The 26868-nt window shown below is 39.3% G+C and overlaps 1 protein-coding gene and 1 pseudogene across 3 annotated transcripts; both read right to left on the bottom strand.

Moving 5' to 3' along the window:
• Positions 1 to 1449: 1449 nt before the first annotated feature.
• Positions 1450 to 20571, bottom strand: LOC127663042 (pre-mRNA-splicing factor RBM22-like). Of its 3 annotated transcripts, XR_007972955.1 has the most exons (12): positions 20511 to 20571; positions 13917 to 13970; positions 13788 to 13817; positions 13537 to 13669; positions 13248 to 13348; positions 8187 to 8359; positions 7794 to 7994; positions 5486 to 5736; positions 5254 to 5385; positions 3009 to 3380; positions 2007 to 2236; positions 1452 to 1841 (listed from the first exon to the last, which is right to left on the bottom strand). XR_007972955.1 is itself a non-coding variant. In XM_052154440.1 (10 exons), the coding sequence occupies exons 1-10, from the start codon at positions 20562 to 20564 to the stop codon at positions 3241 to 3243; spliced, it is 1269 nt and encodes a 422-aa protein (XP_052010400.1). In that variant the 5' UTR covers positions 20565 to 20571; the 3' UTR covers positions 2282 to 3240. The 3 variants fall into 3 exon arrangements, 1 of the variants encoding a protein (XP_052010400.1); XR_007972954.1 differs by having other exon boundaries at positions 1450 to 2236; XM_052154440.1 differs by lacking the exons at positions 1452 to 1841; positions 2007 to 2236 and having other exon boundaries at positions 2282 to 3380.
• A 329-nt stretch (positions 20572 to 20900) lies between these two features.
• Positions 20901 to 26868, bottom strand: part of LOC127663033 (long-chain-fatty-acid--CoA ligase 1-like) — a 36670-nt pseudogene continuing 30702 nt past the window's right edge.

The raw sequence follows: 26868 nt of genomic DNA, 5'->3' as shown, positions 1-26868 counted from the left end.
ATTGCATTGTATAATATTGTATTGTATGGTATAGTACAGTATATTATTGTATAGTTTGGTATAGTATATTATTGTATAGTACAGTATATTATTGTATAGTATGGTATAGTATAGTATTGTATAGTATTGCATTGTATAATATTGTATTGTATGGTATAGAACAGTATATTATTGTATAGTTTGGTACAGTATATTATTGTATAGTATAGCATTGTATAGTATAATATTGTATTGTATTGTATGGTACAGCTTCATGCATGTTAAGTTGCCTAAATAGACCCAACATGACCAATCCTCACTCTCAAATTTGAATTCCACTTATGAGCCCCTTGGAGAGCAGCTATGTTTCCACTGCATCTTCCCATTTGAAATGAGATCCTACCAACAGAGGAGCAAATGACTAACTCCAATTGCATCACTATGTCGAGTCAGATGGGTCCTTAAAGACTAGGCTCAGGTGTTGTGGATGGTTGCCAGAGCATCTATGCAGTTTTTAATGTGTTCTAAATAGTTTTAATGCATTGCTATGTTATTGCTTAGGTTATTAGGATTCAGCACATCACAGCCTTCTTTGCTTTCTCTTGAAGAGCTGCAGTACCATTTGGCGGTCGTGTATGCAGTCAGCGGGTGATTTCTGTTATTGGGTTTGAACAACTGGAGACTCAAAATCTTCCTGACATGACCCTGATGTCCAAACGACCCAACTTCAACAGAGCCCCGCAGGGATGGGGTGCCAGATACTCACCAGAGTCAAATGACCTGTAATCGACCTGCCATATAAGAGGAAAAGAAACACTGTTGCAACATAAAGACCTGCGCAATCCACATTTTGACTATCCTGATATGTTCGCAGCTGGTGAAAGATGACCTGGGGAGGGCACTTTAAAGGAGAGCAGTCGAAAGTTTAGACTTAAGACATTTAAAAGTCTAAATTAAACTTAATGACAACACTGCTCACGATAAATACATACAGGAAATAGGATATCAGGGCAGAATAAATGGAAGTCGTCTACAGAGCATTAGCTCTCCTGGGAAACAGACAATTGTACAAAGTATTTAACAGATACAAATTTACCATTTCATTTCATAGCTGTATACACGCAACATGCAAGAAAATGTTTGCCTAAGTTTTTCTAAATGCACAAACGTACGGTTTCCCCAGAAAATATTTGGCCATTTTAAATGTATGAATTTAATTGCATTGAATAGCAGCAACTTATCAAAGCAAGTGTCATCTACTGTCAAGTGCTGCAAAAGATTTGCTTTTATCAGAACTTCATTTTTGCAATGTCTTCTAAACAACTGATATCTATCTAGGTCATTTTTAGTGGATGTTTGAAGTCAATATTTGAAGGAATATTCCGGGTTCAATACAAGTTAAGCTCAATCGACAGCATTTGTGGTAAAAACAATTTTCTTTAAAAACAATCTGGGTTCCAGTGAAACACATTTATTCATTTGGCAGACACTTTTATCCAAAGCAACTTACAAAAGAGGAAAACATCAGCGAATCATCTTAAGTAGACAGTGGTATGAAAAGTGCCATACTACAAAGTTTCACTAGCATCAGAATAGCATTCAAAACAGATTAAAGTGCAACAAGATTTTAAAGTGCTCATGGAAAAGATTTGTTTTAAGTCATATTTTGGACAGACAGAGAGTGTGTCAGCTTCACGGATGGAGTTGGGAATGTCATTCTACCTATATTGTGCCCAACAGCTGGGTTGGCTGGAAAGACAAGGAGTTCGGTCTTGGCTGGATTGAGTTACCGGTTCCTTGATGCAGACCTAGATGTCTGCCAGGCAGGCTGTGATTCGAGCAGTCACTGTGGTGTCGTTGGGCTGGAAAGACAAGTAGAGTTGCGTGTCTTAAGCGTAGCAGTGGTAAGAGAAACCATGCACCTGAATGATGGGTCCCAGTGATGTTGTGTATATAGAGAAGAGAAGTGGCCCAAGCACCGAACCCTGAGGTACCCTCACCTCTCCAGGCTACCTTGAAGGATCTACCTGAGAGATAGGAGGTCAACCAGTCAAGCACAGTCCCGGTGATGCCCAGCGAAGAGAGGGTGGAGAGTAGGATCTGATGGTTGACTGTGTCAAAGGCTGCAGAAAGGTCTAGCAGAATCAGAGCGGATGATCTAGATTCAGCTTTAGCCTGTCTCCGTGACAGACAGCAGGGCAGTCTCGGTGGAGTGTCTACTTCTGAAGTCTGACTGATTGTCATCCAGCAGCTTGTTCTGTGAGAGATAGGCAGAGATTTTATTTAATACTGCCCTTTCAAGTGTTTTTGCAATGAATGGGATGAGAGAGACTGGTCTGTAGTGTTCTATTTGTGTGGCGTTAAGTGCGGGTTTCTTCAGCAGCGGGGTTACTCGAGCCTGCTTACAATGGAAGTGAATGGGGCCAATGTGTAAACTTGAAAATACTCAGTTTTAAAAGCCACAAGATGTAAACAATACGTGTTAACATGATTTGAGTGATACATTTGCTTATTAAACTTTTATGTGAAAAGTTATATTACATTTCACAAGTTCGTTGCCATGACGACATAGCACTATAAACCCTAAAACCCTTAAATAACCGTAAAACGTATTTAAACAACTTTACATCTCAAATAATACACAAGTTTTAATAGACAAGTTAATTAAAGTGCTTTTATAAAATGATAAACTTCAAATTTCTGCCTTTAAACCCTCCAAAAAAAAGTGTGTTTCACTGTCTGACTTTACAATGTTACTCGGTTTGATATTTTGTGATTCATGCAGTGTTCAAATACTTCTTTGGGTCTGTATATCATAAAACAGAGCACATGGCACATTTTTATGACAGCTGGGTTTTAATGTTCATGAAAGATAATGATAGCAGTGCACTTTCAATTCCCTGCTTATAACTATGACAGATAAAGTTGTTTTTCTGTCTAGAGTAAGATATGCAAATAACAAGGGCATGTTTATATGTCAAGTCATAAACAAAGTGGATAAGGAAAAAAGCTTTTTTTTTAATACATACAACATGACTGCAATCCACTTGGCATTGTGCTCAAAACAAGGTCGCCCAGTTAAACTACCAGACACTTCCTGGCAATTTTCAAAGAAACAGGCCGGGTGATCCATTTTCTAATCACTCTGTATGATGTCAAACATCAGACTCCACCCTCTGATGACATCACAAGAGAGGCTTAGCATGACCCCTCCACACGCTACAGCCGATTGGCTAATCGAGTCCAAATGGGAGGAGTCAATCAATCAGCGTGACGAATTGCAGCGTGTGCGCCCATGCGCTGAGGATCCTGGGAAGGGTAATGGATGAGGCCTGGTGGTCTCAATCCCATCGGAGGAGGTGGAGGAGGACCCATGGGGTGGAACATTGGAGGTCCAAAACCTGAAAACACAAGAGTTTTAAAACCGTTTTACAGTCTTCAGTATCAATTCTGGTCCAGACTGCTGCTTATTCTGGCCAAGAACGGCCCACTTAGACAAGAAGAGACCGTTTCACAGACATATAAACAGGCCAATCGCAGTTGGTTTTGTTTTTATGTGCTGTTAAGGAGGACGTAAATCTGAAATCAATGATACCGCAACAATAGAGAGTAGAAACAGCTTTCAAAGTATGGTACAACAGCCTAGGGAAACGGCAAACACACAAAACACGTGAGAAATAAGAACAAAAATGAATATGTTTTTTGGTACGGGAATTTTAAGACCTCTAAACGGTTCCATTAATGATTCTTAAAAGGTATGGTTCACCCAAAAATTAACATTCTCCCATCATTTACTCACCCTCATCCCATCTCAGATGGGTATGACTTTCTTTCTACTGCAGAACTGAAGATTTTTAAAAAATATCTCCGCTTTGTAGGTCCATACAATGCAAGTAAATACTGACCAGAACTTTGAAGCTCCAAAAAGGACATAAAGGCAGCATAAAAGTAATCCATAAAACTTCAGGGTTTAATCAATGTCTTCAGAAGCGATATGACAGATGTGGGTGATAACAGATCAATATTCAAGTTCTTTTTTGCTGAAAATCTACACTTTCACTTTCACATTCACATTCAGCTACCTATTGGTCAGGCTGGTCAAAAGGAGGAGATTGATGGTAAAAACAATGACTGAAATATTGATCTGTTTCTCATCCACACGTATCATATCACTTCTGAAGTTTTGGATTAAACCACTGGAGTCATATGGATTACTTTTATATGCCTTCATGTCCTATTTGGACCTTCTGATTTCTGGTCACCATTCACTTGCATTGTGAGGACCAACAAAGCTACAGAGATTTTTAGTCTACTAAAAATCTTAATTTGTGTTCTGCAGAAGAAAAAAAAAAGTCATAAACATCTGAGATGGCATGAGAGTGAGTAAATGATGAACTATCATCAACAAGGTGTTTCCATCTACAGAACTGCCGCTCACTGGATGATTTTTGTTTTTGGCACCATTCGGAGTAAATTCTAGAGACTGTTGTGCAAGAACATCCCAGGAGATCAGCAGTTACAGAAATACTCAAACCAGCCCATCTGGCACCAACAATCATCCATGTGATTATCTTATCAGCCCATCATGTGGCAGCAGTGCAGAGCATAAAATCATGCATATACGGGTCAGGAGCTTCAGTTAATGTTCACATCAACCATCAGAATGGTCAAAAATTTGATCTCAGTGATTTGGACAGTGGCATGATTGTTGGTGCCAGACGGGCTGGTGTGAGTATTTCTGTAACTGCTGATGTCCTGGGATATGAGGGATGGAAATGTCTTGTTGATGAGAGAGGTCAACAGATAATGGCCAGACTGGTTTGAACTGGCAAAGTCTACAGTAACTCAGATAACCACTCTGTACAATTGTGCTGAGAAGAATATAATCTCAGAATGCTGTTCTGGTATAAGAGTTGGTGCCGTTTTGGTGGCATGAGTGGGACCTACACAATGTTAGGCAGGTGGTTTTAATGTTGTGGCTGATCAGTGTAAATAATTCCCATTGAAAGATGTTTTACCTCCGGCTCCCAACCGTAACAGATTTTGTTCATAATTTCTGTCCATCCAATAGCAATAAGTACTGATTATTCAAAGTTAGAAAGCAAACTATAATATGCAGTTCTCCTCATGAATATCTAGTTTGCTTGCAACTAAATGCTTCACACAGCATTGAAAAATATGGTCCAGAACCTCGTGAATTTTCATGGCAGCTGCTCTTGGGCATGCCGTCTGAGGCTGGGACTATACAGGGTTGAGCTATGTTATGCTGTATACCTGGTGGTGGTGGGTTTGGTAGACCAGGTGGAGGGGGTAGACTGATGTTCATAACTGTTGGAGAACTGCTTGGGTCCAGATTAAAGTAGTTGGCTGTGGCTTCATCCTCCAGAGCTGGAGGAAGCGGAAGCGCTGCAAAGCAAAATGTTGTGCTTCATCACACTATAATATACAACACAGCCCTGACTTTCAAATAAAGTAATCTGTCAGTAATAGACACAGAAACACATACCTGCTGGTAGACCTGGTACTGGCTCCAGTCTGGTGCCCATCTCACTGAAACCCTCCTTGACCTCTTTGCCTTTAGCGGCCTGAGAGCGACCCCACTTCACCGCCAGCCTGCGGCCATTAATGATGAGCTTGTTGAAGGATTTCTCTGCTGCGAGTTCTGCCCCCTGGCGCGTGGCGAACTGAACAAACGCGCACTGCTGCCGCTGAACCAGCGTGATGGTCCGAATCTCGCCAAACTGATACAAATTATTCCTGCAGGTAAAGATGAGGAAATGTGTTTTACCTGGAGTGTTTCAGATGGTAAAGGACATAAACATGCATACTTGAAAAGCAGCCCTCTACATCGCGAGTAATTCACAAGTAAAAGTTTCCTTTTGCTTCGTCCCGTGTATTGTGTGTTCAAAGACGAGATCCACGCACTCAATTTCCAGTCAGTTCGTGATCAAAAAGGTTAAAAGAAACTTTAATTCTAAACACAGATTGCACGGATGAGATAAAAACAATCGTGCAACTTCTCTCTCATTAATGTGCACTGCACTCATTCAACCCTAAACACTTGCTTGGAACTGCTGCCAGTTCTCTTAAAGAAACAGTAACAATTTAGTGCTGTAAACTCAATGTAAATTGCACAAGTGCAAATAAATGTATCAAAATGTAGTAAATGTAATAGATTTGTAAATACATAAATATTTTATAAAAGGCACATTTTACAATAATAAAATGTGTTAACGTCAGAAAACATTGAAAAATATTAAAGAGTTTAACAAATATGCTTGTGCCGCATCTATTCAGGGGTTTGATATTTTTTATATATTTTTTTTTTGCATAGTAGTTTTGATATAGTAGCATTTACATTTTAGAATATAATAATTAAATAATTGTTATGTGTAATTCGATGTTCATTATTTGGTTCCAACCTTGTGAATATTTTGTTAATAAAGGTGTATGAAATTTAAAATAGTGACAACAGTTTGTATCATTATTAAAAATGCAATTTCATGACATCATATAAATTGATACATTGTGGAATTTTTACATTTAAAAAAATCTAAAATATGATTAAAATTACGAAAAGCGTAATATAAAATAAAATCCCACATACTATATTGCGTGAAGTCATTTACAGTATATGAATACTATATATATATATATTTATTTATTAGGGCTGTCGATTTAACGTGTTAATTCAGTGCAATTAATTTGACAAGAAATAATGCAATTTTTTTTATTTACGCAATTAATCGCACCATAATATGGAAGATTCCTGAGAAATGCAAGCTTGTAGTACCACCTGTTTACTCCAGGGGGCAGTAAGTGAAAGTGAGCAACACACAGTTTATACAGTGAAGAAAACAACCCACAACACAGACATGCGTTACATTCTTGCGTCCTAAACACTTGATGGAGCGCAAATCCGAACTAACAGATCTCAAGATGTGTTTAAAGATTGAGTATTAAACTATATTTAACTTGACACAGTGACCTTAAATTTTTATGTTTATGATGCAACACACCCGAGACGCTACACAAGCATGTCTGACGCAGGTGTAAAATTGTAATCAATTGACAGTCCTAGTGAGTGTGTGTGTGTGTGTGTGTGTGTGTGTGTATATATATATATATATATATATGTGAAATTGCCCTCTTCTCTGTCTACTTAATATCTTTTTCAGTTGCATAACATTTACATTTCATCAAAAGTCTGGAGAGTACAAACAAAAATGTAATGGCCAATGGCGATTCTTTCTCCAGAGGGTTGAACATAAACTTTTTATTACAGTATACATTAAACACTGAATTTAGTTATGTTTGGAATGGAATACTGGCATATTGCATAATATATATATATATATATATATTTACAAGATTCTCTCATAAGTAAACACTATTTATTCTGAATATTTTACTTTCAATCCAATACTGTAAAATTGAACAACATAACAAATTGTACATTTCCAGTACGATCATTTAGGAGATGTCACAGTTCATTTCTGGCTTACAATTTGTTTGTCACATTGAATTATATGATACAGTATGTCATGCATTGTGCTCCGGTACTATACGACGCATTTGGCAAATGTTGTAGTGTATACATGCATACAGAAATTTAACAGAACTTTATCACAAAGAATAGGGAAGTATGTCATTCCGAACATACGTTTTGTATCAATGTCAAAACAGCATTAAGTTTATGAAAAAATTACTGCAACATACGGAAAACAAACTTTAAGATTTGGTGATATCAAAATTTGACAAGAATTAAAAGAATTGTAAACTCTCAGGACGAATATTTTGGAAGATGCTCTCACCTGAGCTCGGAGTCAGTGACGTTTTCTCCTAAACCTCCTATATACAATGTGGTAATAGTCTTGTCATCGGGCGGGTCCAGGCGAGGCATGGTGGTCGCTCTCTTGAGCAGTTTATCAGCCACTGGGTCGTTAGTGCCATAAAAACGATCTTTAATGTTCTGATCAGCAAGAGGATCATCAGGGTCTGTGGGCTTTTCGTGCCTGATGAGAAATAGGTTATTTTAAAGAACATGGTTCTGTAATGCATTGCTACAAGAGCGACATCGTTCAGACGGTCATCAAGATTACAACATACTTTCACCTTGAACTTGAACTAGAGATTGCAATATTACAGGATTGAATTCTCATTCCCCCTTGAAATAGATGAAACCAACTCTGGGTCGAGACTCTGACCTGTATGGACACTCCTCTCCTCTCTTACATTCTCCCTTCACCCAAAAAGAGCAGATATGGGGTCTGTTGCGTTTGTAGTACGGCGTGGTGCGTGCCAACTTCAGCAGCATGTCACTGGGGTTCTGAGCTTTACCCAGCATACCCACCGGCCTGGTGCCATCAGAGTTCTGGATCTGAAACAGACATAATTCAAGAGTTTACATAAAACGTATGCAACTAGATCTTCTTAAAAGTGTTTTTCTCTTATGGTCAAGTTGCTCCCAATGGTAGGCTAGTGCCTTGCATGGCAGCTCTGCCGCCATTGTGTTTATGAGTGTGTGTGTGTGTGAATGTGTGGGACACAGTGTAAAGCGCTTTGGTAAACTCTAAGGTTAAAAAAGCACTATATAAGTGCAGACCATTTACCATTATAAATGTGTTTAAACACGTTCGCGCGAGTAATGCTAACCCGCGAGTATCCCCCCTTCTCTTCCGGAAAAGAACAGTAGGAGGGGCTTCTATGACTGGATTATAAATGTGCGTTTAAACACGTGTTCGCGCAAGTAATGCTAACCCGCGAGTATTCCCCCTTCTCTTCCGGAAAAGGACAGGAGGAGGGGCTTCTATGACTGGATTATAAATGTGTGTTTAAACTCGTGTTTGCGTGAGAAATGCTAATCCGCGAGTACCCCCCCTTCTCTTCCGGAAAAGGACAGTCGGAGGGGCTTCTATGACTGGATTATAAATGTGTGTTTAAACTCGTGTTTGCGTGAGAAATGCTAATCCATGAGTATTCCCCTTCTCTTCCGGAAAAGGACAGTCGGAGGGGCTTCTATGACTGGATTATAAATGTGTGTTTAAACTCGTGTTTGCGTGAGAAATGCTAATCCGCGAGTATTCCCCCTTCTCTTCCGGAAAAGGACAGTCGGAGGGGCTTCTATGACTGGATTATAAATGTGCGTTTAAACTGCGTGTTTGCGTGAGAAATGCTAACTCATGAGTATTCCCCCATCTCTTCGGAAAAGGACAGGAGGAGGGGCTTCTATGACTGGATTATAAATGTGTGTTTAAACTCGTGTTCGCGTGAGTAATGCTAACCTGCGAGTATTCCCCCCATCTCTTCCGGAAAAGGACAGGAGGAGGGGCTTCTATGACTGGATTATAAATGTGCGTTTAAACTCGTGTTTGCGTGAGAAATGCTAACCCGCGAGTATTCCCCCTTCTCTTCCGGAAAAGAACAGGAGGAGGGGCTTCTATGACTGGATTATAAATGTGCGTTTAAACTCGTGTTCGTGCAAGTAATGCTAACCACAGTATCCCCTTCTCTTCGGAAAAGGACAGTCGGAGGGCTTTATGACTGGATTATAAATGTGTGTTTAAACTCGTGTTTGCGAGAAATGCTAATCCATGAGTACCCCCTTCTCTTCCGGAAAAGGACAGTCGGAGGGGCTTCTATGACTGGATTATAAATGTGCGTTTAAACTCGTGTTTATGCGTGAGTAATGCTAATCATGCAGTATTCCCCTTCTCTTCCGGAAAAGGACAGTCGGAGGGGCTTCTATGACTGGATTATAAATGTGCGTTTAAACTGCGTGTTTGCGTGAGTAATGCTAATCATGCAGTATCCCCCTTCTCTTCCGGAAAAGGACAGTCGGAGGGGCTTCTATGACTGGATTATAAATGTGTGTTTAAACTCGTGTTTGCGTGAGAAATGCTAATCCACGAGTACCCCCCCTTCTCTTCCGGAAAAGGACAGTCGGAGGGGCTTCTATGACTGGATTATAAATGTGCGTTTAAACTCGTGTTTGCGTGAGAAATGCTAACCCGCGAGTATTCCCCCTTCTCTTCCAGAAAAGAACAGTAGGAGGGGCTTCTATGACTGGATTATAAATGTGCGTTTAAACTCGTGTTTGCGTGAGAAATGCTAATCCGCGAGTATCCCCCCTTCTCTTCGGAAAAGGACAGGAGGAGGGGCTTCTATGACTGGATTATAAATGTGCGTTTAAACTGCGTGTTTACGTGAGAAATGCTAACCCGCGAGTATTCCCCTTCTCTTCCGGAAAAGAACAGGAGGAGGGGCTTCTATGACTGGATTATAAATGTGCGTTTAAACTCGTGTTCGTGCAAGTAATGCTAACCCGCGAGTATCCCCCCTTCTCTTCCGGAAAAGGACAGTCGGAGGGGCTTCTATGACTGGATTATAAATGTGTGTTTAAACTCGTGTTTGCGTGAGAAATGCTAATCCATGAGTACCCCCTTCTCTTCCGGAAAAGGACAGTCGGAGGGGCTTCTATGACTGGATTATAAATGTGTGTTTAAACTCGTGTTTATGTGAGAAATGCTAATCCACGAGTACCCCCTTCTCTTCCGGAAAAGGACAGTCGGAGGGGCTTCTATGACTGGATTATAAATGTGTGTTTAAACTTCGTGTTTAGCGTGAGAAATGCTAATCCACGAGTATCCCCCTTCTCTTCCGGAAAAGGACAGTCGGAGGGGCTTCTATGACTGGATTATAAATGTGTGTTTAAACTCGTGTTTGCGTGAGAAATGCTAATCCACGAGTATCCCCCTTCTCTTCGGAAAAGGACAGTGGGAGGGCTTCTATGACTGGATTATAAATGTGTGTTTAAACTACGTGTTTGCGTGAGAAATGCTAATCCACGAGTATTCCCCATCTCTTCCGGAAAAGGACAGGAGGAGGGCTTCTATGACTGGATTATAAATGTGCGTTTAAACTCGTGTTTACGTGAGAAATGCTAACCACGAGTATTCCCCCTTCTCTTCGGGAAAAGGACAGGAGGAGGGCTTCTATGACTGGATTATAAATGTGCGTTTAAACTGCGTGTTCGCGTGAGTAATGCTAACCATGCAGTATTCCCCCTTCTCTTCCGGAAAAGGACAGTCGGAGGGGCTTCTATGACTGGATTATAAATGTGTGTTTAAACTCGTGTTTGCGTGAGAAATGCTAATCCGCGAGTACCCCCTTCTCTTCCGGAAAAGGACAGTCGGAGGGGCTTCTATGACTGGATTATAAATGTGTGTTTAAACTCGTGTTTGCGTGAGAAATGCTAATCCACGAGTACCCCCCCTTCTCTTCCGGAAAAGGACAGTCGGAGGGGCTTCTATGACTGGATTATAAATGTGCGTTTAAACTCGTGTTTGCGTGAGAAATGCTAACCCGCGAGTATTCCCCCCATCTCTTCCGGAAAAGGACAGGAGGAGGGGCTTCTATGACTGGATTATAAATGTGTGTTTAAACTCGTGTTCGCGTGAGTAATGCTAACCTGCGAGTATTCCCCCCATCTCTTCCGGAAAAGGACAGGAGGAGGGGCTTCTATGACTGGATTATAAATGTGTGTTTAAACTCGTGTTTGCGTGAGTAATGCTAACCCGCGAGTATTCCCCCCATCTCTTCCGGAAAAGGACAGGAGGAGGGGCTTCTATGACTGGATTATAAATGTGTGTTTAAACTCGTGTTTGCGTGAGAAATGCTAATCCGCGAGTACCCCCCCTTCTCTTCCGGAAAAGGACAGTCGGAGGGGCTTCTATGACTGGATTATAAATGTGCGTTTAAACTCGTGTTTGCGTGAGTAATGCTAATCCACGAGTATTCCCCCTTCTCTTCCGGAAAAGGACAGTCGGAGGGGCTTCTATGACTGGATTATAAATGTGCGTTTAAACTCGTGTTTGCGTGAGTAATGCTAACCTGCGAGTATTCCCCCCATCTCTTCCGGAAAAGGACAGTCGGAGGGGCTTCTATGACTGGATTATAAATGTGCGTTTAAACTCGTGTTTGCGTGAGTAATGCTAACTCATGCAGTATTCCCCCTTCTCTTCGGAAAAGGACAGTCGGAGGGGCTTCTATGACTGGATTATAAATGTGCGTTTAAACTCGTGTTTGCGTGAGAAATGCTAACCCGCGAGTATTCCCCCCATCTCTTCCGGAAAAGGACAGTCGGAGGGGCTTCTATGACTGGATTATAAATGTGCGTTTAAACTCGTGTTTGCGTGAGAAATGCTAACCTGCGAGTATTCCCCCTTCTCTTCCGGAAAAGGACAGGAGGAGGGGCTTCTATGACTGGATTATAAATGTGCGTTTAAACTCGTGTTTGCGTGAGTAATGCTAACCTGCGAGTATTCCCCCCTTCTCTTCCGGAAAAGGACAGTCGGAGGGGCTTCTATGACTGGATTATAAATGCGTTTAAACTCGTGTTTGGTGAAATGCTAACCGAGTATCCCCTTCTTCCGAAAAGGACAGTGGAGTCTATGACTGGATTATAAATGTGCTTAAACTCGTTTTGCGAGAAATGCTAACTCAGTATCCCCTTCTCTTCCGGAAAAGGACAGGAGGAGGGGCTTCTATGACTGGATTATAAATGTGCGTTTAAACTCGTGTTCGCGCAAGTAATGCTAATCCGCGAGTATCCCCCCTTCTCTTCCGGAAAAGGACAGTCGAAGAGGCTTCTATGACTGGATTATAAATGTGCGTTTAAACTCGTGTTTGCGTGAGAAATGCTAACCCGCGAGTATTCCCCCCATCTCTTCCGAAAAAGGACAGTCGGAGGGGCTTCTATGACTGGATTATAAATGTGTGTTTAAACATCAGTCCGTCAGTGACATCCGGACAATCTCAATGCTGATAAGCTTTGGCGACAATGCGTCATGCAAATTTCAACTCCCGCGATAGCGATTTTGTGTGTTCATCCGGTCTCTGTACATGTATGACATTGTGTCAATTTCAATGCAGATAGGTTTTCACGACAATATGTCAGGCAGATTTTTCGCTCGAGTTGAAAAATGTAAACTTGCGCGATTTTGTGTGTTTGAGTCACGCCATTCGCTTCATTTGCGCCACCCTGTGTAAATTTGCGTCTTTGCATGTACAGTCGCACAGTGCGAAACGCTCGCTTCGCGTTATATCTGAACGCACCATTACACTTCATGCGTTCATGTCTTACCTAATTGAAAATACTCAAGAAAACAACTAACCAAATTCACAGCACACTGGTATGTACAAGATTACAACATCAAACACAAGACTTATGGATTTCTTAGATGTGGGATACTGTTAATAAACCGCACCTCTCTCTCTATGTTCTGCATATAATATTCTTTGTTCACGTCAGATTTCGGCATGTCGTCTTTAATGGACACACCCGTATCCCTGACCTGGATTGGAAGACCTGTAAAGCAAAAACACCTAGAGAGAATGAAATTACAAAACACAGACAAAAAAAAAAAAGACAACCCCAGATAATTAACAGATCATTATTTTGCATGTGACCATCACTGTATGTTACGGTAGGGAATAGAAGTCAGATTGTTCAGTCAAAATGTCCTCTGCTAGACAGTTCTGGTGTGCAACTCTTACCGTACTCCAAATCCAGTAAACACGTCTGACAGACATTCTTCATCTTACTGCAGGTCTGACACACTTCGGTCTTCTTAAAACGCATCCGCACTCCAGGACACCACCGGAAGACAGTGAAGGGACGAGCACATATCTGGAAGAAATACTTAAACGTTTCAAAAGACTTTCCTTTAATCTGGGAAATATTTCGGAAAGCTAGATATCTTTAGTTAATACTTAGCTATACACTAAACTTAAGATACTGACTTCACCTTGCACTCTTTGCCGTACTTTTCCTTTGTCTATAAAAGAGAAAGGAACGTTTATATCTTGTAACATTATGTGCAATTTCATCCATTATTGAGAGAGATGCTGGACACTGGTTACCGAAATCTACTTACCATACGAATGTAAGGATTTTCCCCAAGACATGTTTGACAGAGAATAGGAAAGTCCTGAAAGGAAAATACATTTTAAATCAGGATGGCCAAACGCACAATTCCACCACCAAGAATAAACTTGTGGTCATTTTGATTTTATTGTAGTTCGTTTTGGAGTCATTAAATGGATTTTACAACCCCATTTCTGGAAAAGTTGGGACAGGACAGAAAATGCTAATAAAACCAAAAAGTACTCATGAATTCAATTCAACCTGTGCTATATTGAAAGCAGTACAACAACACAATTTTTGATGTTTTACTTATATATATATATATATATATATATATACACACTATATATAAAAAATAGATAATTGCATTACCCTCCAAAAAAGTTGAGAGCGGTTTAGACACCACTGACAACACTGAAGAAATGAAACTTTGCTACAATTTGCTACAAAAAAGTTGAGACGTGTATTTTAGGACTAATAACAATCTGACGAGTTGAAACAATAAGATGGTGTGAAACAGGTGAGGCAATCATGTTGTAGTATATCAGAAGCCTCCAAAAGAAAGCCTAATCCTTTAAGAGCAAGAATGGGTCGAGGAATATATTAAAATATACATTTTACACATTTTATTGCATTAATTTTTCAGCATTTTGGTAACATTTTGGCTTTTTAAAATGAACAAATACATGTATTCAATCAACAAGATATTACATTTCATATATTATTTTTGTTATATATTTATAGTTAAATTGCATAATTTGAACTATTCATAAGTATTTACGTTGATTTGTTGAACACGTCTCTTTAAAAAAACGGCATTTCTATACACAGCACCTTTAAATGAGCGCAAGTTAATTACGGAGGACTCGAAATGCTTTACCTCATCATGCGATGCATGATTACAATTAAACGTTTTTTTGTAGTTGACAGTAAAGAGCAGAAAAGGTGTTAAAAGAGACAGTATTCAATTACAAATGTGTTGCAAGGATCTCGACTTGGATACACATTACACGGAGCAACTTTCACTCAACACGCTGTGAAAGAATCTCGCTGCTGAACACTTCATGACTAAACTACACAATTACTGGGTGTAAATGTAAACATTTACAAGCCAGTTGCAATATATATTCCTTTTAGTCGCATAGCACGAAATTTGGCGATTTCCTCTCAATGTAGTAGAAGGTTGTGCATTGAGTGAAAGATCAAAATTGGATTTTAAGAATCAATATATCGATAAATCTTAAGTTGACTTTTTTCACACATTCCATCATAAAACACAGTAAAAGAGGATAACAGATGCATACAATGCCAGCTAGCATTAGCACTATGAATGGATGATGTAAACATTACAACGTACACATTATATACTACATATAGGGGTGGGCGATATAACCAAAGTCTTATATCACGATAACGATTTATATCACGATAAAGTTACATTTATTTTCTGGAAAAATCTATAAATTTGCATTAGATATTAAGCCATGTCACAATGTGTAATTGAGTAATCCAGTCAATGAATTAAACACTATTCTATCTGAATTTTAGAGAGTGTTTTGATGTGAATTTAAAAAACCCACATGACATTGAGAGAAACCAGAATGAGTAGCTGGTGTGATCTGCAATTTTTGTGTCACTGGAGCACAAATTAAGGGTCTGGGATGACTTCAACACTCACGCACACTTGCGTTTCAGATTGTGTGTCTGTGGACACTCGCACAAAACACAGCTGCGCGTGTTTGGATGGGAGGCATGTTTGAAGCGTGGGATGAATCTCATTGAATTTGCTCATTCATTCTCATTGGTCTCAGAAGCAGATTCAGTGACATTTGCTTGTGTTCTAGACATTTCTTGACTAGACTTTTCATCTAAATGGCACATTCAGCTGTCCATGAAAACCCATGCGTTTCATCATTTCTCTCAGTCTCACGAGAAGCCCTGACCAATTACAGACACATGCACATGGATATATACAGTATCTCACAAAAGTGAGTACACCCCTCACATTTTTGTAAATATTTGATTATATCGTTTCATGTGACAACACTGAAGAAATGACACTTTGCTACAATGTAAAGTAGTGAGTGAACAGCAGCTTGTATCACAGTGTAAATTTGCCGTCCCCTCAAAATAACTTAACACACAGCCATTAATGTCTAAACCGCTGGCAACAAAAGTGAGTACACCCCTAAGTGAAAATGTCCAATTTGGGCCCAATTTGCCATTTTCCCTCCCCGGTGTCATCTGACTCGTTAGATTTACAAGGTCTCAGGTGTGAATGGGGAGCAGGTGTATTCAATATGGTGTCATCGCTCTCACACTCCCTCATACTGGTCACTGGAAGTTCAACATGGCACCTCATGGCAAAGAACTCTGAGGATCTGAAAAAAAGATTTGTTGCTCAACATAAAGATGGCCTAGGCTATAAGAAGATGGCCAAGACCCTGACACTGAGCTGCAGCACGGTGGCCAAGACCATACAGCGGTTTAACAGGACAGGTTCCACTCAGAACAGGCCTCACCATGGTCGACCAAAGAAGTTGAGTGCATGTGCTCAGCGTCATATCCAGAGGTTGTTTTTGGGAAATAGACGTATGAGTGCTGCCAGCAATGCTGCAGAGGTTGAGGGGTGGGGGGTCAGCCTGTCAGTGCTCAGACCATACGCCGCACACTGCATCAAATTGGTCTTCATGGCTGTCGTTCCAGAAGGAAGCCTCTTCTAAAGATGATGCACAAGAAAGCCCGCAAACAGTTTCCTGAAGACAAGCAGACTAAGCACATGGATTACTGGACCATCTCCTGTGGTCTGATGAGATTTTGTTCAGATGGTGTCAAGCATGAGTGGTGGCAACCAGGTGAGGAGTACAAAGACAAGTGTGTCTTGCCTAGAGTCAAGCATGGTGGTGGGAATGTCATGGTCTGGGGCTGCATGAGTGCTGCCGGCACTGGGGAGCTACAGTTCATTGAGGGAACCATGAATGCCTACATGTACTGTGACATACTAAAGCAGAGCATGATCCCCTCCCTTCGGAGACTTGGCCGCAGGGCAGTATTCCAGCATGATAACGACCCCAAACACACCTCCAAGACGACCACTGCCTTGCTACAGAAGCTGAGGGTGAAGGTGATGGACTGGCCAAGCATGTCTCCAGACCTAAACCCTATTGAGCATCCTCAAATGGAAAGTGGAGGAGCGCAAGGTCTCTAACATCCACCAGCTCTGTGATGTCGTCATGGAGGAGTGGAAGAGGACTCCAGTGGCAAGCTCTGGTGAACTCCATGCCCAAGAGGGTTAAAGCAGTGCTGGAAAATAATGGTGGCCGCACAAAATATTGACACTTTGGGCCCAATTTGGACATTTTCACTGTGGGGTGTACTCACTTTTGTTGCCAGCGGTTTAGCCATTAATGGCTGTGTGTTGAGTCATTTTGAGGGGACACCAAATTTATACTGTGATACAAGCTGTTCACTCACTACATTACATTGTAGCAAAGTGTCATTTCTTCAGTGTTGTCACATGACAAGATATAATCAAATATTTACAAAAATGTGAGGGGTGTACTCACTTTTGTGAGATAATGTACATACTGAATATCGACATACACTATGTACAAACCTTGCAAATCGCTGTTTTCTGCTTGGTATTGAGTTTTCTAAAGCCAAACCAATTCCACACCAAGGAAGATGCCATTTTTCCTGCATAATCTCCTTTTATCGTTTCATCGAAATTAATTTGAGGAATGAGCATTCCCACCGCTTCACTCCACTTATCAACAGAGTGTGCGTACATGTTATGTGCTGTACACATTTCTTGTGTGGCAATTTTGCATTGTATACCATTTGGCAAATTTCTACCAGTTTATCATGTCTACCGGTATATCACACAACCCCAACTACTATTCAATCAGAGTGGTTATAACAGACTTTTACTGATCTCACATGGATTCCATTCATAGAATGAGGCTGAAAGCATGAAAACCCACAGTGGATTGATTAGAACAGCCCATGTAAACATACTCTCCGTCTTAAAAACTGGATTCATCTGTAATGGATATCATGACATGGGCTTATGATAACTTCGGTAAACCTTTGTCAGTCATCACCATTCGCAGCTGCATCAACAGATGCAAGTTAAGACTTTACTATGCAAAGGAGAAGCCGTACATCAACACTGTCAGGAAGCGCTGCAAACTTCTCTGGGCTTGGTCTCATCTTAGATGGAAAGTAGTACACTGGAATCGTGTTTTGTGGTATGACAAGCCCATATTCTTCAAAGAAAAGAAAAAAAGCCCGGTTGTTGTGTCAGTGCGCAGTGTCTTTATGGTCCAGGGGTGTGTCAGTGCCCATGGCATGGGTAACTTGCACATTTGTGAGGGCACCATTAATGCAGAAAGATATTTATACATTTTGGAGCAACATGTACTGGCATCCAGACGCCATCTTTTCCAGGGACGTCCCAGAATTTTCCAGCATGCCATCGCAAAGTATTGCTTTCAATATAGCACATGGTGAATCAAATTTGCAAATCCCTCCTTTTTATTTTTATTAGCATTTTTTTATACTGTCCCAACTTTATCAGAATTGGATTGTAGTTTAAATTATTTTCCAATTATGAAAGTTTCCATATTTGGTTTTAATGTGTCCTTGTTACAGTGCAATTACAAATGTAATTACTGATTATTACTAATTAACAACATGTACATATATACTTGTTACATATATATATATATATATATATATATGTAACAAGGACACATTAAAATAAAGTGCTACCCTATTTTTGTCTCAGGTAACGAACATTTTTAAGTATGTTTTTGTTAACGATAACAACACTGACACAAACACATTATATATGAAGTCAGTTAACTCTAAAAACAACACATTCCCTAACAAACATATTCAACAACCATTAATTTCACCACCGTATGGACTTTATACAAATTTGTATCTCTGGAAATAAATGCAACTGCGATAATATGAAAGTCTGGGGTGTATCTGCTTCCAAATGCTGCATAAATTCCAGCTCATGCTAAATTACTCTCTCAACAGGTTCTACCATGTCATTCACCTCATTAGAGAAGCTAAAGATAGTTTAAGCAATCACAGCATTTATATCTAGCAGAGGAGAGCAGCACTTTTGAAACAAGCTTAAAAATGTATGCATTCAAGCTACACTACTGATAAAATGGCTGTTACTTGGGTGTGGAACAGTGAAGGTAGTTATGTGTTCAACCTAATCCTGATGCCATAAAATTTGACAACTGACTAACTGGCCCTGTTTAAACAGAACGGCATGTGCTGACTTTTGGTGACACAAATGCACTCTGATATAGACAACAGAGCAGGTGGAGTCATGAATAACAATGGCGTGATATATAAAGCCTTGTTTATATGAATTGGACATTCTTAACAATGAGAAACTGTGCAGTCATAAATTAGAGATGTCTTCTTGAACATATCCAAAAAAAAGCTATATATATATATATATATATATATACACACAAGGTGGTTCCCAATACAAATTCTCAAACCAATACTGCATGTATGGCAATGAGATATTTTGTTCTTCTTTATGTCATAACGATGCCTTGAAAGTACACAAACCTTTAGACCATCAAAACTTGAAATGTGCGTTTGCAGCTGAATTTATGCCCACATTTATACCTTTATTATGCTTGATATGATAAATTTTTCTTCATTTATTTAGTAATTTACTCCTATATTCTTGTGTGTATGTGTTTAAGTCATTTAGGCACTTATTTAGTTCTTGAATTATTCCCTTGTATCTGAATAATCTGTTCTGTAACAGAGACTATTTAACCCTTGTGGGTCAATTTAAAATAAAGTTACTCAAAAGGTCAAAAACTGACATAAAAATACTATATATATATATTAATATTATTTTCCACTTTCACTGGCTTAGATTTATTAACCAACATCAGACCTGATCGTAACTACCAAGTATACATTAATTTTCAGGATTTTAACCCTTTAAATGCCAGTTTGTTTACATAATGCCACTGTTGTTGTTTTTTGTGCACACAACACACACACACACACACACACACACATACAAAACACACGCCGACATCCAACACACCCACACAATTTTAGCTGCATCATTTATTCAATTGGCCTGCAGTGCTCTATAATAAAGCAAACAGAAAATAGGAAAAAAGCATGTTTTTGCTCCATAGGCTAAACATGAGAAAATGGTGAAATCTGGTGGAAATGTCCTAAAGTTTAAACTCTGTGTAAGTGATCATAAAAATTAAATATCAACAAATATTTTGATCCTAATAATGACGTCACAACGCGTCACATCACAACACATCAACTCACAACTAACAATACTGAACTTCATGTTAAGGCGATAAAAGCGTAGCGAAATTAATGTTCTAGTTCTGATAATATATCTGTAAACTTGTTTAATAATTCACATTATTTATACACACACACACTCAAACCGTACGCGGCGAGCTGAGCGCGCGGACTATTTTCTACTCCTTTCTCTTTAAAACGCTTTCTCAAAGTGAGCTAATAGGAAACCCCATTTTTTGAAGCAAGCCGCAGTGTGTTTAGTGTGAGAAGTATTAAAACGTACCGAATCTTCCCAGTTCTGTCTGTTGTATGTATTTGAGCCCAGGGAGGTCGCCATCTTCGGCGGACTGGCCGAGCGGAAATGACGTTATAATGACGCGCATTCTCTTTTCAAAGGGAGGCGGCAAACAAAAATAGAGCAGAAATAAAATAGAAAGAGAATAACTTGTTAATTTTTGTCTATATAAATTTGAGTGCAAAACGTGGCATGCTCTTATTAAAACAGTTTTGAAACAGACTATATAAACAATTATATATATATATATATATATATATTATAATTTTTAACCAAGCTTAATAAAAGCTATAAACATGTTTGTTGTTAATGATAGCTAGTAATAGAGATTGACATCCTTGTTTTTTTTATTCTCATTTTATTTCTACTTTTAGGCATATGAACAACGTAATCATCACTAACATCTGGTGAACTGTTGTGTGGCATGTTCAGAGAGGAAGGGTTTAATCTTCCTGATATTGAGTGTAAATTTACATGATCTTGCGGTCTTTGAAATCGTTTTAGTTTTACAGAGGTGCCAATTAGCTTTTTCCTAAGTCGGTGTCTGTTTTATTTATCCATTTATTTTTGATGTGACACCAAAGGGCCTCTGGTTTTGCAACCACAAATGACTGCGAATTGAATTTATGAATAAATGCACCCAATCCAAGCCATTCATACTCATCTCAGCAAAACATTTAAAACTTAAAAACAGCCTTGACAAACTGGTCATCAACCACAAATAATATTTAATATCAATCATGTGCATCTCTTACATGGAAAATTTACATTTAGCATAAATATTTTAATGTATGCACTGTATAGAATTAACAAGACAATTAATTTGAGTATTTTCATTGAGATGCATCAACACTCCTCAAACACAAAGACACTTCAAAACATAATGAAACATCAGCTGCATTACATTTCACACACATTTTTGCCTTTTCAACAAGAATCTTTGTATCAGAGACAACAGACAATTGAAAGAAAGAGTTGTAACATATGCATGTATGTATTATGGCTTTGGCTTACACTAGAAAACAAACAATAACAACAACCTTCGCAAAATAAACATAATATTACAGCGAATATGAAGCAGAAAAACTATATGAAATATAAGGACGCGCGTGGAGACCTGTATACTTAAACGCAGATCATTGCAGCATAGTAATATGACACATGTCAGACATATTTAATATATTACATTTTAAAAATATTATCAGAGCCTTCACACAAACAAACGTCAAGCACTCGCCTTAATTTCTAGCCAACAGTAAAGATGAGGAGAGCAGAGCAGTTGTCTATTGTATATAAATAATGCATGAAAATGTGGTTATATGTATACACACTTCAGAATGGCTTCACTAGGCTGTGTTTAACCGTAACAATGGCTGTTTTCCACTAAGACATTTGTTTTTACCCCCATATCTCTTTGATAAAAAGCAAATAAAATTACCCAGACATAAATGAAATAATAGTCCACTCTATTAGTGATCGACTGATATTGGGTGTTTTTTTTTAGTCCGATATTATTCTGTTTAAGTGTGTGATAACCGATATGCATAACCGATTTTGAATTTGCTTTTAGGCGCATTAACTTTTAATCATTTATCACAAATCTCTAGTGAACTGCTTTACAAAACGAATATTGCACACAGTCTACAAATAATTAATTTGACTAGTTTTAGTTGCGATACACACTTGTGCAAAGCCCCTCACTTATTATATAGTTAAAATGCAAAGTCTTTTGTGTCCAACTTTATCGGTAAACACGATATTAAAGAACCGATACGTGTAAATATCGGTACAAAATATCGGTCAAACCGATTATTGGTCGATATCCAATTATGAGGCATTTAAATGCGTTACTTGCTTTGTTTGGTGAAATGATGCATGTTTGCTGTGTTTTCCACCCCCTCTTAAATATAACTCAAAGGCAACTGATTAACGCACATTTTTTCCCTGAGACTAAAATACTCTGCAAACACACACATATACAATACAAGACCACTTTATGGTCACAAACATTTAAAAATGTTAGGTTCATTAAGTATGTTGGTAAGTTTGGCCTCTCCACAGATCACTCATAACAACATTAGGTTGTTATTGGGGTCTTAGTTTGGTTTTATCTTCTTGGATATTTTGGTTTATTCCCTTTTTCTGAGGCGGGATATTTACTGCTTATTATAACTAAGCGATGAACCTTCGAGTAACAGAACTGACCGAGGGTTTATAATGTTATTCTGAAGGATATGGAAGGCACAAAAACTGATGCTAAGTCAATTAACAACAAGCTCAATAAATGTCTTTGGGGTGAAGGTCCTGGTGGGTTTACATTTTGATGGTGGAATAAAGTTCGTCGATTTGTGCCCTGAAGTGGTTCCTGAGTTCAGCACGTTTGGCTTTGAGGGTGGGCGTCAGTAGGCCGTTCTGGACGGAGAACATCTCAGTGTGCAGAGTAATGTCCTTCACCTGAAAGAGAAGATGATGGAAAGACATCAGAATATATGAGACCTTTCATTTTTTCCAAAATCGGCATTTTATGAATGAATGAATGAAGGCTTATTGGAGTGCCATTTAGTTTGATGTATTAGGGCTGTCAACAGGGCTGAGAAATTTTATTTAAATATTTCACTGAAATATTTGAATTCTACATTCATAGACCTCATTTCAGGTAGGGAAAAACAGATTTTTGCAACCTAGTCTCGTTGAATAACCGTTATTATAACAACATCTTTGCAAACTCACATTTACGTGCCACGTTCTACATTTTTGCCGCAATTTCCTGGTAAAATAAACACTAGAGGTGTTACGATTCACTGTTGTTTGCCCTGTGTTTTGCCTCTCTCATCTGTTCCCCCCGGACTACACTTCCCATAATCCCCTGCTCTGATCACTTCCAGCTGTTCCCCATTGTTTCTCACCTGTGTTTCATTTGCCTCATTATCCATTGTGTATTTAATACCCTGTTGTTCGCTTAGTCTTTGTCAGTTGTTCCTGTGTTTACCCAGTTAATCTGTACTTTGTTTATTTTATTAAATACTTTTAAGCTGCATTTAGATCCTGCTCATGTGACCTCCCTCCCTGTAACAAGAGGTGATACAACAACTGTGCGTTTTATTCACTTTACCCCCAAATCACACCTGCAACGGCTGATTGTGACTTCCTAAACACGTATTTTCCGCACTGTTACTCACACACTGCTATGTTCTAATATCGAAACTCTTATTCTAACGCATCATTTAAAAAAAAAAAACATACATTTAGACGTTTGTATTATTGACCCACCTACATTTACACACTTATTCTAATGTGACTAGCTTCCACGGTAGCTCACCTGATAGTGTTGGACTTTGGACACCGAAGACCGTTTTTCGAGACAAACACAGAAGCGGACACGTGAGACGAAAGTGTCATATGAGCGACACAAGATGATGTGGTTGCTTCTGAAAATGTGCTTTTTATTTTTTTCTACACTAACGGTTAGGTTTAGGGTAAAGAGGTCTGTTTTGTTCACCTCTCTTGTGCATTTCCGACACTATTGTTTAGGTTTAGATTAAAGTTTTAGGTTAGGGAGGTAAGTTTTACTCATTGAAATCGTCATATAATATGCACCTTAAAGACCTTGTCTGATTACGACACCATTTCACTCGCTTTTGGCGCCCCCCGCTGGACATTTCACTGGGAAACTGAAGCCAAATGTGTAATAAAGCAAGTCATTTCAATTGGCAATAATGTCACCATGGTCACATTATGTTCATGACATCAGGCTGGATTTTTAAATCAACATTGAGTCCTAAATCCTCAAGCGGTCACAACAAATCAATTTAAACCAATCAGCACCGTCTTACAGCTATTGTTTATTTCAAAGAACACAACTGGCTGTGAACAAAAGTGCGGAAAATGATGACGTGAAAAGACTGAGCCAGTTTAGAGTGGTGGTGTAGTGAGCTAAAGCACATAACTGGTAATCAGAAGGTTGCTGGTTTGATCCCCACAGCCACCACCATTGTGTCCTTGAGCAAGGCACTTAACTCCAGGTTGCTCCGGGGGGATTGTCCCTGTAATAAGGGCTCTGTAAATCGCTTTGGATAAAAGCGTCTGCCCAATGCATAAATGTAAATGTAGTTTATATTCTCAAATGTTAAGTAAAAAATAAAACATGAAAAGAAATGCTTCAATAGATGGTTTTATGTTGCACAATAGCCTATACCGGTGCCATAGTACAACCATGGACTCAAGCTTTATAATACAGGTTTGTATGTACGTACCTAAAGCAACAAGACGCTCATAAGAGCAAGCCAAGGCATAGTCAAGACACAACTGCCAAAGACCTCCACCTAAGAAGCCGTTCACTCCGAACAAGTTAATCTTTTTCTTTGTAATACGCTATATGGACGCGTTGTCCACCGCGATGCATCTCGCTGTTTTTTTTTTTTTTTTGGAGTTTCGTGCATTAACAATGCATTTCTTTTTAGACACATTGTCAATTTGAAACAAGATTCAGCCTTTAGAGGTCTCGAGACACTTGCGTTCTGTTTTATTACTTGCACTGCATCTGTTTTAGCCCAAGAATGTCATCGGTCTGAACGCAAGTCATCGTCAGGACTTGGCACACATCCACAACTCGAATGCACATTTTTATCCGGACTTATAATGCATTAGGATTTAGGGGGCAGAATGATTTAGATCTGTAGAATCTGTCAGAGCAACGTCCTGAATGAGGCGAAACACTTTTAAAGTTAAATTTTTAGGTGAAACTCACCTGTTCAAAAGACTTGAGTCCACTTTCTTTACCCGATTTTACGATGTCCTCCAGAATGGCTTTCCTTACGTCCTGAGAACATAAATGACAACATACACCTTTTATTTCCATTTATACTACAACTCGTCGAACAGTGAGAAAGTAAACAAAAACATCTTGATTTAGTCTCATTTTCTGTGATTTAAGCACACTGAAGAATCAAATACAATGTAATATTTTAAGTTTTATTAATATAAATTTGTTAAACATTACACAGTTAAATTAGATGGAATTCTGTTATGACATTGAAATGTGGAAATCTTAAAAATAGGCTAAAATATTTTTTGGAGTGCACAGGAATATAAATGATGATGCGAGAGCTGTCATTACCTTATTTTTGCACAGTTCTTCATAGGTCCCCTCTATACCTCTCTTTTTGGCCCAGCCGGGGAGGAAGTCTGGGTCAGGAACTATGATGGCAACCAGACACGCCTGGACACAGAGAAAGAAGACAGTATCAGTATATGCCTCTTCTTTCCTTCTATTCCTTATTTCTCTCTTAAAGTAATAGCTCACCCAAAAATGTTAATTATACTCCCTGTCCAGTAGGGGGCGATATGCATGAATAATGTGAATCACCAAACAACCCAAGAAGAATAATGTGAAAGTGTAAGTAAATGTGGAGATTGACTGAGCAAGGAGGAGAATTTATAGTACAACTGGACTTAAATATTGATCTGTTTATCACCCACACCTATCTAATCGCTTCTGGAGACTTTGATTCGTATGGATTACTTTTATGCAGATTTTTTGGAGCTTCAAAATTTTGGCACCCACATTCACTTGCCAAAGGAGCTGAGATATTCTTCTAAAAATTAATTTGTGTTCTGCAGGAGAAAGAAAGTCATACACATCTGGGATGGTATGAGGGTGAGTAAATGATGAGAGAATTTTAATTTTTGGGTGAACTGTCCCTTTAATTACATCATCGGAGTGATGTTTCCTCTCTTCTTCCTCACCTGTAGACTGTCTCCATGCACGAAGGCCTGAGCTACAGCTTCACTCCTGATGTAAATGTTCTCAATCTTCTCAGGAGCGATGTATTCTCCCTGAGCCAGCTTAAAAATGTGCTTCTTACGGTCCACGATCTTCAGAGTGCCATTCTGCAGAGAGAAAGGAAATCAAGAGTTGACAGTATCATATTAAACTCTATTTGAGGCCACTCATAGTTGAGTTCATTACTCATACACATCCCTACCAAATACATTTTGCCTTAATTTTGAAAAGTACATCTATTGCTTTATCATTAGCTTAAAAAGTGAGTTTGTGCTATCTTTATTTAAAATAAATGGCAATTATACTATATATTTTGCCATTTTGGTTTGGTGTTTTGTTATCTAAATCAATTATATGCATCCATCCATTCATCCATCTTCAACAGCTTATCTGAAGTTGGGTCGCGGGGGCAGCTGCTCCAGCAGGGGGCCCCAAACTTCCCTATCCCGAGCCACATTAACCAGCTCTGACTGGGGGACCCTGAGGTGTTCCCAGGCCAGTGTGGAGATGTAATCTCTCCACCTAATCCTGGGTCTTCCCCGAGGCCTCCTCCCAGCTGGACGT

This window comes from Xyrauchen texanus, chromosome 23, assembly GCF_025860055.1.
Source record: "Xyrauchen texanus isolate HMW12.3.18 chromosome 23, RBS_HiC_50CHRs, whole genome shotgun sequence".
Taxonomy (NCBI): Eukaryota; Metazoa; Chordata; class Actinopteri; order Cypriniformes; family Catostomidae; genus Xyrauchen; species Xyrauchen texanus.
Note: the sequence above shows the minus strand (reverse complement) of the source record. Positions and strands in the feature narration are given on the sequence as shown.

What these genes read in the sequence shown, in the direction of transcription:
- LOC127663042 (XM_052154440.1), bottom strand. Translation starts at nt 20,564, where the DNA reads ATGGCGACCTCCCTGGGCTCAAATACATACAACAGACAGAACTGGGAA. An exon ending in AGTACCAGGTCTACCAGCAG is followed by an intron (nt 5,386 to 5,485) that starts GTATGTGTTTCT and finishes TTTGCTTTGCAG; the next exon opens with CGCTTCCGCTTCCTCCAGCT. An exon ending in ACCAAACCCACCACCACCAG is followed by an intron (nt 3,381 to 5,253) that starts GTATACAGCATA and finishes TTGTGTTTTCAG; the next exon opens with GTTTTGGACCTCCAATGTTC.